The 10,485-nt window shown below is 51.5% G+C and overlaps 1 protein-coding gene across 4 annotated transcripts in view; it reads left to right on the forward strand.

The window, feature by feature from the left end:
* VAV2 (vav guanine nucleotide exchange factor 2) overlaps positions 1–8,513 on the forward strand; it is a 149,205-nt gene extending 140,692 nt beyond the window's left edge. For 2 of the 4 annotated variants that reach the window (XM_054084152.1, XM_054084153.1), the window contains 8 exons: positions 82–156; positions 750–802; positions 1,543–1,659; positions 1,768–1,855; positions 1,950–2,073; positions 3,040–3,126; positions 5,111–5,265; positions 5,941–8,513. In XM_054084152.1, the coding sequence (XP_053940127.1) occupies positions 82–156; positions 750–802; positions 1,543–1,659; positions 1,768–1,855; positions 1,950–2,073; positions 3,040–3,126; positions 5,111–5,265; positions 5,941–5,988 (747 nt within the window). In that variant the 3' untranslated portion in view covers positions 5,989–8,513. The remainder of the gene's footprint in view (positions 1–81; positions 157–749; positions 803–1,542; positions 1,660–1,767; positions 1,856–1,949; positions 2,074–3,039; positions 3,127–5,110; positions 5,266–5,940) is intronic. The other 2 variants (XM_054084154.1, XM_009569623.2) reach the window with 2 other exon arrangements.
* Positions 8,514–10,485: the final 1,972 nt, after the last annotated feature.

Below are 10,485 nucleotides of genomic sequence, written 5' to 3' on the forward strand. Positions count from 1 at the left end.
GGTGACCGTTCCCATCCCTACATGGCAAGAACGTTGCTCCCCTGTGCACGTCCCAATCCAATATCTGCCTTGGCTTTACAGGGGCGGCTGCTGCAGACGAAGAAGTCGGGTTATTTTCCCAGCTCATCAGTAAAGCCCTGCCCCGTTGATGCAAGAGTAAGTGCCGAAGAGGAGAAGAAGCCAGGAGCACCTGCAGGTGCTGCGGGAGCGTGGGGGCAGCGCTGGGGGCTGTCACGGGAGGTGCTGCTTTGGCAGCGCCTGTTGCTTTTCTCAGCCTTCTGCTTGAGACCTGGATCTTTCAATAAGTCATTGGACCTTGAATGAGGCCTTTTCCTGTCGCCCAACTAGTTAAGAAGTGGGTCCATCATCCCGTAGTTGCAAATGCCTGGTCAGGTTGGTCTCAGCCTTGTTCCCGAGATTGGGGTTGGTGTGACCAGGTCCAGACCCCATTATTCCTCTTGGGAGCAGAGTGCTTGCGATCAGTCACAGTGCTGGAAAACTGCACTTTGGGGTTTTTTTACTATGTTTTGTAGCGCTGCCAGTTGCTTCCCAATTAAAAAACACTCAGGTGAACGCAGCACACTTGGGAGGCTGAGAGGGAAATGCTCAGCTACAACGCTGCCCTCCGCTGCAGAAGCCAATAATTCAGAAATGGCTTGGCAGACCGAAACCCTCAGGAGCATCTCGCACATGACCTATAGCCTTATGAGGTGCTGGCTCTTCGGTAAGAAGCAATGTTCTCTTTGCAGCCCCCCAACAGCCGGCCGCCCTCGCGGGAGATAGACTACACAGCGTACCCATGGTGAGTCGCCCTGCCTGCTGCTGGGCAGCGAGCTGGACACAGCCCTCCTCTGACCATAAAGATATATTGCCTTTGCCTTTTAATTGTTGCATTGTCAGGAAACTGCTCTAATAATGAATTATAAATGTGGGTTAGCTTTGTTTTGCATCCTACCTCGCCCATGGCTGCGGGGCAGCCGATGTAGTGGTGTTTGGGTGTTGAGACCTGGTGTAGCCCTCACAGCATCAGTGGGGATTTCTTCACTGATGGAAAGGGTCAGAGGCAAAAGGAGAGATGCTGGTTTCTCTTCCTGTTCTGTTTGTTTTCTGTGCCCAGAAAACCATTTTGGGAGGAAGAAAGCAATATCTGCCTCAGTAGGAAGGGTCTGCCTCCTGCTCCTGCCTTCCAGCTCCAGCCAGGTTTTCAAATTCATGGCTCTAAATTGTCCACACTTGTTTACCTGGGGACCAAGTCCAAATTAATGGCATTTTCCCGGTGCTCTGGAAATATAAGAGCCTTCAAAGGGAGGAGATTGCACTCTGCATCGTTCATCCTCTTTGTTCAGTGGTTGTGTACAAGACGGAACTTCTTGTATATCTCTGGGTACTTCCCATTCTGCTTATGAAGTTTTGGATAAAACTTGTTTCTCTACTTACCCAAGCTTCATGCCTTTAGAAAAAGTTATATCTTTATGTCTAAAACATTGCCTATTTTTAAAATATGCATTCATTTTTAATTAATTAATTAACCTATGGGCTCAGGTTCGCAGGGAACATGGAGCGGCAGCAGACAGACAACCTGCTCAAGTCTCACGTCAGCGGCACCTACCTGATCCGGGAGCGGCCAGCTGAGGCCGAGCGCTTTGCCATCAGTATTAAGTGAGTAGTCGTTAATTTAGTAATTTAGTAGTAATCACGCTCACAGGGTGAGACGGGGCTTAGAGCACACAGCTACGTTTTCTTGAGTGCCTTTGCTACAATTTGCAGGTTCAATGATGAGGTAAAGCACATCAAGGTGGTGGAGAAGGACAACTGGATTCACATCACGGAAGCCAAGAAGTTTGAAAGCTTGCTGGTAGGTTTTTGTAGCCCCTTTGAGCATGTGAACAATCCCTACAAGTCAAGCAGAGGACAGTGGAGACAGCCGGGTGCCTTTCCATCCTTCCCAGGAGCTGGTTGAGTACTACCAGAGCCACTCGCTGAAGGAAAGCTTCAAGCAGCTGGACACAACGCTGAAATACCCCTATAAATCTCGGGAGCGCTCTACCTCCAGGACCTTCACTCGCTCTCCAGGTAAAACTCAGCTCAGCTGCGCGAGTTGTTAAACCCTGATGGAAAATCTTAGCCATACAGCGAGACGTAGGAGCATTGTCGGGATGAAGGGATTCATGGCTTTGCGGTAGGAATTTGAGCCCCTTAATTAGCAAACGAATCTCCTGCTTGGCTGGCTGCATTTTGAGGATGGGTCTTGCAGGAGGTGGGGGGTCAGGGAGGTCTGACTGAGCCGGGGCTGCCTGGCGCTGCTCCACGAGCTCAGGGAGCAGTTGCAGGCTCCCAGGGAGAGCTTTTGCTGGAGGAGACTGGTTTCCCTCCCGTGGTTTTGCACGCTGTGCTCGGGGGTGGTTTCCCACCCCTGGTCCTGCTGGGAGAGGAGCTGTGGCTGCAGTTAGTGAGCAGAGGTGTGATGCTCTGTTAGCGGGATATATCGTGTCTTCCCTGCCCGTGAGAGTTTTTTGTGCATGTGTTTTAATGGATCCAGTTCCAGTGTCACTTGTGGTGGTTTGAATCCCAGTGGGACTCCTTTAACGGAGATGATGGGAGAAATGGTAAGTCTGTGCCTGAACTAAACTAATGTGAAAGAAAAATAGAAAGAAAAATGTGCATTACTGCAAAATGCTCTTCTTTGTCTAAAAGTTTGAGCACTTTGAGGGGAAAAATGCATTTTTAAAGATTTTTAAGCTATATTTTAATGTATTTTAAAAAGAATACCGAAGGAAGATATTCTTAAAAGTTAATTGAATATCTTTTCCAATAAAATACAGCCTTAGGATGACTTTTGAGCCCCAACAGTGGCTACAAGGCTGAGGCCAGACCTGCTGCCAACTGTCCCAGCTCCGAGCTGCTGTGCCAGACCTCCCGCATGTTTTACCCTGTACTTCTCCGTTGGCTTTTAAAGCATTGTACATTATAATGCTTTTTTTAAATTTCCTTTTTAATGCGTGTTCTGCCTCTTTCTGTTTCTCTCTAACCTCTTTGCAGCCTCCTGCGCTTCCTACAACTTTTCTTTTCTCAGTCCTCAGGGCTTCAACTTTTCTTCTCAGAGCTCCTCCAGTCCCTTCTGGTCAGGTACCAGTGCCTCTCCTCACCGGAGAGACCTGCCACCTTCCCCAGGCTGCAGCATCCCCAGCTTGAAAGCCATCACCAGTGGGACCTGCGGGGTCCCTGCTGTCCCTCCATCACCTGCAGACGGTTCAAGGGGTCACTCTGCTGCCCTGGGGCACAGCCTGGAAACAAGCTAATTAGCCATGGCTTGGCCAAGAGCAAAACACACTCCCCAAAATCAAGGCAGGGAAAAGATGGAGTTGTCACTATTGGAGAAAGGGGGTTAAAATTAACTAAAAAGTGAATCTAGTGCATTGAGATCTCATGATGTACTTCAAGCTTGACCTGCTTACCCCGTGTGTTTCACCGAACGAGCATTGGCATCACACTGTCTTCCAGACCGTTTTTCCTTGTTGTCCGAGGAGAACATCTCAGTGTCCAGCAGTTTTTGAGCTCTGATATCGGAGGCTGCTCGGAGGCCGTTTGCTGGGGAGGAGGGTGAGGGGGAGCTTTTGCCATTAAATGTGTTTTGTGGCGCAGCCTCCCTGCAGAAAGTGCAGCTCTGGCCTTTGAACCCCATTGATTTAAGTGTTAGAGACTGGTGTCTGTTTGGCAGGGTCAGAGCAAAACTGTGCCAGTTCGTTTCTCCCTGTTTAAGCTTTTACCTTTCTGCATTTTCTTTAGGCTGGACAGGGGAAATCTTTGGCAAAGCCACACGTGCTTTACATGGTGCTGTGTTTGGGAAGAACATGTAATTTTTCAGCCTTTCTGAGAATCTGGGATCCTTTAAGTGCATTAAAAGTATTGCAGAAAGTAGTTTGCAGCAATGGGTTCTGAGCAAGCTCCTGATGGAAGAGTTCAAAGCTGCCATGATTCTTGCTCCATTCTCCAGCCTCGTGAGGACAGATGACCCTCCAGTTATTGCACGTTTTGTGTCTGGACTGTGTCCATCGCCATCCTCATCTCCTTCCATCCTAAGAGCTGAAAACCTGGGCAAAGCTTTTCCTCAAACTTAGTTCAACCTTGGTTTGCAAACCTTTAAAATGGGAATTAATCCTCAACTCCTGGGACAGAAAGAAGGAGCATTACCAAAACATGATGTCCCTTCAGGGTTGGGGTTTTTTTTTGCAAACTTCAGAGGAAGTGTATTTTTCTCCTCCTCTGCCCATCCCATCCCTCCCACCGTTTCTCTCCAGCTCTCCTTCCCCTTGCCCAGACGCGGAAGCTGAGCACTGCCCCTGCTGTTCCCACTCACTGCTGCTCCTCCTTGTGCCTCCCCCGAGCATCCCCTGCCTGAAGTGATGGAGATCTGTGATCCCGGGGCTGTTCTGATGCTGGTAGAGTCCTTGGAGTGCTCACAGAGCCATGCTTATTATCGCAAGGTATTGATCAGCATTAGAGTTTGCAGAATGCTTTTGCACATTTTGATCTGTTACAGGACCAAGTTTCCAAAGGCCCTGGCTGCTCCCTGGCAAGGACAGGAGCAGGGAAGATATCAGTTAGCAATTTGTTCCTCCTCATGGTGAAACGTCTTGGCATCTCTAGAAGAACCCAATGCCAATACCACAATTTTTGGAAGGAGTTTAAACACAAGTTGATTTGTGAAACCTTTTAAGAAGGTGCAGCAGTCAGACCCTGTGTTGATGGTAGAACAGTTTTTTTTTCCACGATTTCTTGGTTAATGACTGTGTATTCCAATGGAATCTTTTCTTTCACCACCTTCTCACCCCAGCAAGCCTCCCCAAGGCTGTCCTGGTGAGGAGAGGGGGGCTTCTCAAGCCCATATAGTTATTTAAAGCCCAGCAGGAATCCAGTTTACTCCTTCCTTCCCCAGTCCATATGGGCCTGAGCAGTTTGGATGATCCAATCTGATCCAGGTTGTGGCATTTCAACGAAGGTGGTGCGATGGTGGAAAACCCAGGTTGAATCTCAAGAAGCTTTCCCCAGGGTTTGGCCAGTCCCATGTGGTGGGGCAGCTCCCAACTCCTTCTGCTTTGTCCCCTTGCAGTGTTCACCCCACGGGTCATAGGGACAGCGGTGGCACGATACAACTTTGCGGCACGGGACATGCGGGAGCTCTCGCTGAGAGAGGGTGACGTGGTGAAGATCTACAGCAGGATTGGCGGGGACCAGGGATGGTGGAAGGGAGAAACCAATGGAAGAGTAAGTGTATCCAGATAACATTCTGTCCTGTTTCTTCAGCTGATGATCCTCCTTGCTCTCAGCCTGCCCAGCTGGAGCACAGCCTGCTGTCAGGACAGCAAAGGGCAGGGGAACACGTTCCACTCCCTGTTGCTCTTTTCTGGCTCATAGATGAGTTGTCATCTCATGAGAGCCACCGCTGTGTTGCCAGTTGATGCTGTGTGACAGTGACACAGTTGCCCGGTGCATGCAGGTAGATGGGAGCATGTCTTGAGCGGGCAGGCATGCCAACTCGGGCGATGTTCCTATCTGCCCTTCCTTAAACCTGCAGGCAGGGCATTCTCAGAGAAGCGATTCTACAGGTGAAAGGCTCAGCATCCTGAGGAAAAGCAGCAGGCAGGTGGCTTGACCTGATGTCCCACAGAGTTTGTAGCACTGGGGACAGGCTCTTCATGCCCTCTTCTCTTATATACTGTGGACAACTCACATGTCCAAGGCAATGTATGGTTGCTGCCTCCATTCTAGACTGGGGTAACAGCTGCACTGCCATCACCACCGTGCGTTGGGGTGTGATGACATCTGGCACCGTACAACAAGCAGGAACAGCGCGTTGTGGTGGGGAAATAGTCCCAGTGACGTGACAGGAGCTCCCTTTGGGTCCCCAGTCTCCAGCTTACCTCTTCCCTCCCCCAACAGGTTGGCTGGTTTCCATCGACATACGTGGAAGAAGAAGGGGTGCAATGACTGTGGGGATGTCTGTTGGAAAGTCATCGATTGCCCAGAACGAGCCGCTGCAGACCGTGCACACTTGTCCTGATGCCCGTGGCTCCCCGTGACACGTGGCTGGACGCCTCCCAGGACTGCTCTCGCAGCCTCTTTAGCAATCCGTTCCTCTGTACAGTGTGTGTGTGTGCGCGTGCGTCGGGGCCATCGCCGGCCTCGCTCCTGTTACGTGTATAGAAGATTGATGGTCTGTCAGATAACGTTCGTTTAGCAGCTGTGGAAGAGTCCTGGGAAAGCTGCATTCTCCTGCGTGGACAGAGCTGAGAGACTCTGTGTGGTGCCCACTGGAGGATGGGGTCCAAACCCCTTTTAGTAAAGGTGTTTTAAAAGCCACCGTGGTGGTGGTGGTGGTGGTGGTGGGTGGGTGAGGCTGAAGGTTTGCACTTGGACTGGTGCCTGGGTGTGCTGACGTAAGAATTTGGGGGTGTCAGAGAGGGGGGAGTGACTCAGCCCTGAGGAGATGACACAGACCCTGCCATGCCGCTCGGGTGGGCTCTCCAGGTCAGGATTTCGGCAGTCTGCCTGGCAGCCCTGTGGCAGCATCATGTTATGGCCGAGGCGAAGGGACAGAGCGGGGAGAGCCAACCCAGGAGGAGGAGATGGCTGTTGCTCATCTCTGCAGGATGCCAGCTGTGGCACCAGGAGCGCATTTTGACCGTCAGACATGGGCTTGAAGTGGACCTCCAGGTCAGACAGGAGGGAAAAAGAGCCACTTTGGCATCCCAAGCCTATTTTCTCTGCAACTACCTTTGGTCCCACCAGCCTTGCTGCAGGCAGCGGGGATGCTTACTGGTCCCACTGGTGAGCAGAAGGTCACGGTGCATTGCAGGACTGGAGACTCGCTTTGCCTCACGAGGGTTTTGGTGGCCACCGAGGCACCAGGTACACACAGAGGAGTGGACAGGAGTGTGTCCCCCTGGATATGTCCTCCCCACGCTCCCAGCTGGCTCCTGCTGTGGGCACTTCTTGCAGTCGTGACACATCCCACCTTGCTGAGCTCGGGGGGTGAACCCACCGGAGTAAGGGCTATGGTATGAAGACCTGATTTCTCTTGCTGAGTTGTGAAAGCATCTCTTCCTCCCCAGCTCTGTGCACTTTTGGGGGCTGTGAGCATTGTCCCCTTTTTTCCTCCCACAGGCTGTTACTGCTGCTGCTGTCAAGTAAAGGTCCGTCTGTCTTGGCGTTGCCGCTTTGTCCTGAGCACCGTCCATCCGAGTCTGTTCTTTCCAAAGTGCAGCTCCTGTGGTTGATAGGCAGAGCTGCTGGGTGGAAATCCCAGCCTTCGACTTGTGGTGTCCCCACCATGCACTGTGTCCCTCGCGCAGGTCTAGGAGGCGCCCGCGTCGGGTGGGTGGGTGGTCCTTGGCACGGGAGGGGACCACGGCTGCATCCAAGTTGCAAATGGAACAGCGGCACCCTGGTCAGTATAATAAAGCGTTTAGGACTCTCAAAGAAAAGGGAAAGACATTAACTTGCAAATTAAATGTTGTTGCTCAGTGACAAGGCTAGAGCTGCCCTACTTTGCTGCCTGTTCCTCCTGGAGCCCCGCGAGTGCGCCCGCTTTCGGTGCCAGGGGAAGCGAGATGGGTGCAGCTGGGGTCTGGCTGGGGTGGATGCCCACCGGGGATCTTGCTCTGCGAGGTGATGGGGACACGGACGGGCTCAGGGCTTTCCCAAGGTACTGTTTGGTGCTAACCTCTCCTGGCCATCCCCTTGGTGCTCAGCTCGGGGTGCTCTGCTCCGCTTCCTGGAGCGGTACTGGAGCTGAGGGTGTATTTAAGGGGCGATGAGGTGCTCGCACACACCCCCAAGACAAACTCATGATGGCTTTTCTTATGCCTCAGATCCTAAAGCCTTACGTGACCCTCCTGTTTATCGTAGTTGATTTTGTGAGGCGGTGAGGGCATCCCCGTTGGAAGAGCACATATTCCATCATGGGGACCATGGCACCACCTGTCCCTCACACCCCAGGGGGATCCTCAGCCTCCGCCACCGCCTGTGCTTCCCTCCCGGCCAAATCCCGCTGCCCTTCGGAGAGCTCTCCCTCTTGTGTTTACTGTTGTAAGAAACTCGTTAAAAAGATTGTTTTGTTTGTAAGTAATTATTCAGCCATTTGCCACAATATATATCTGTGAATAAGAAAGGGAAATGTTTTTTTTTTTTTATGATGGCAAGAAAATTGTATATATATTTTAGTTCGTCGCAGATCGTTCAGAATTGCAATGGGATGCATTGGAAAATAATATGTAAATTCCTTGGGGTTTTCCTTTGCACTGCACTAACTTGGGGTAGGGTGGAGGGGGTTTGAAGATCAAGCTGTTTGTTTATGGAATAGTTTATAGCTGGGAATTTGGAAATCATTTGGAATAGCTTGTAATGCTGGAATAGAAACTTTAGCTGCTACTTAGAAACCCTTTTGCATGTGGTTTTTCCAGATCTTTTTAAGTTACAATACATCAAAGTAAATTCCACAATGAAAAAATAAAGTGTAATTTTGCTGATAGGGGTTTTTTTTTCCAGCCATGGATTTACAGTGCCAGAGGGCTCGGGCTCATGTCAGGCTTCTTGTTACTAAAGCCCCGTTGGCTGTGCTGGAGTGGCTTGGCCAGTCCAGAGGAGATGCTTGCTCACAGGGATGGATCCATTCCGATTGCTGCCCTGAAGCCTAAGTGTTCATACCCTTTCCAAAACTCAGAGTAAATCCTTCCTGCAGCACCAGGCACGACTCTTTGCAGTGAGGCACCGCTGAAGCCGAGCCCTCGCCTGTCGAGTTCCTCCTCCTTGTTTCCGGAGCAGCTGCTCTTGTGCAGTTGTCCTGCACTCCAGCCAGGCGGCTTCCCTGGGGCTCCTCTCCCTGCTGGAGTTGAACCACTTTGAGGGCAGAGAAGAAGCGTGATTTTTTTGTGGCGTTTAGTCACTCCCAAGTATCATATTGCAGAATCCCACACTTTCCAGAGCGATAAAAGAGATGGCACAGTCACTTATAAAATACCCAAGGCATTGCTGCAGGTATCAACCTAGAACAGGGATGTGAGATGCTGCTGTGAGCTGCCGTGGCATTTAATTAGTAAGAACATCAATTATTTTCTGCTCTTGGAGTCCCCGGTGCTTTCTTCTCTCTTCAGCTTTTACAGAGTGAAATGAGCAGCGGTGTTTTATTTGGAGAAGCAGAGCAGGAGGTGGGCATGAACTTTTGGATGCTGATTTGGAAGGATGCTGCCCTGGCAGATATTTAGCCTTGGCCAAGGTGACAACCCCTGCCTGGGGTAAACTCCTTCCCTTCCATTGCAGTTCAGTCCAGGGGAAGCTCTCTATGAAGGCTTGAACTCAAGTTGTGCCGGGGGGAGTTTAGATTGGATATTAGGAAATATTTCTTCACTGAAAGAGTGGTGAAACACTGGCAGAGGCTGCTCAGGGCAGTGGGGGAATCTCCATCCCTGGAGGTGTTAAAAAAATGTGTAGACGTGGCACTTTGGGACATGGTTTAGTCGGCACGGTGGTGTTGGACTGGATGATCTTAGAGGTCTTTTCCAACCTTAAAGATTCTGTGAAATACCAGGTTTTGATACGCAGCTGCTCTCCTGCCAGCAATGGATATTGGCTGAGTCTCAAGTGGATCGGTCGTTGCTGTCGGATGCCCGTGGTGCGGCTGCACAAATGCTGTGCTGGAGCCTGGAGCTGGCTGGTGCCTGTGAGAGCAGGTAAGTGCCAAAATCTGCTTCCCTGCAAGATTGTGCCTGTGGGGACAGCCCTGTCACCCCAGGACTGGCTCCTCGGTGGTGGCCAATGACTTCTAACCCTTGGAGGGCGGTTGGAGCCAGCAGCATTCCAGGCCAGGTGGGTGCCTCGACAGCTGTATTGCTCAGCTCTATGTTGAAACCTCCTCCTGGTTTGCACTGATGGGAGGGCTGATGCCTCGGCGATAAATGGGGCATTTATTCACCATGCCCAGCTACTGCCAGACGCTGTAACCAGACCGGGAGCAGCATTCCCAGGGCATTAACGGGAGAATAAATCTCCAGCCGTGGCCAGCACAGCTGCCTCCAGCCCTACATGGACCCTTGCAAGCCCCAGGAGAGGCAACACACCACATACAGCTTTTCTTTTTATTTATTTATTATCTTCCCCCCCCAGCAATAGCAGCTGCTGACAGAATCTCCCAGATTAGCCGAGCCCTGCGCTGAGCAAACACAGCGCTGGGGGTGGTTGCATTTGCTGGCTGCCCTCTGCAAACAGTAGGTCCCTCTCTGCGCTGGGGAGTTTGACAGCCGCCCCGTGATGTCCGTGTGGCTGTGCCTTGAGCAAACCCCACTGCCCCGGTGGCCGGTCAGCGTGTGGCCACCTCCCTCTGCCAGCTGGGCTGATCCGTGCCGCGAGCCGGCGCGCTGGTTGGGTGCAGGCGCTCGCGCTGCCCGGCTCAGTGGACCCTAAAACAAGGGTCATAGAATCGTAGAATGG

This window comes from Cuculus canorus, chromosome 19, assembly GCF_017976375.1.
Source record: "Cuculus canorus isolate bCucCan1 chromosome 19, bCucCan1.pri, whole genome shotgun sequence".
Taxonomy (NCBI): Eukaryota; Metazoa; Chordata; class Aves; order Cuculiformes; family Cuculidae; genus Cuculus; species Cuculus canorus.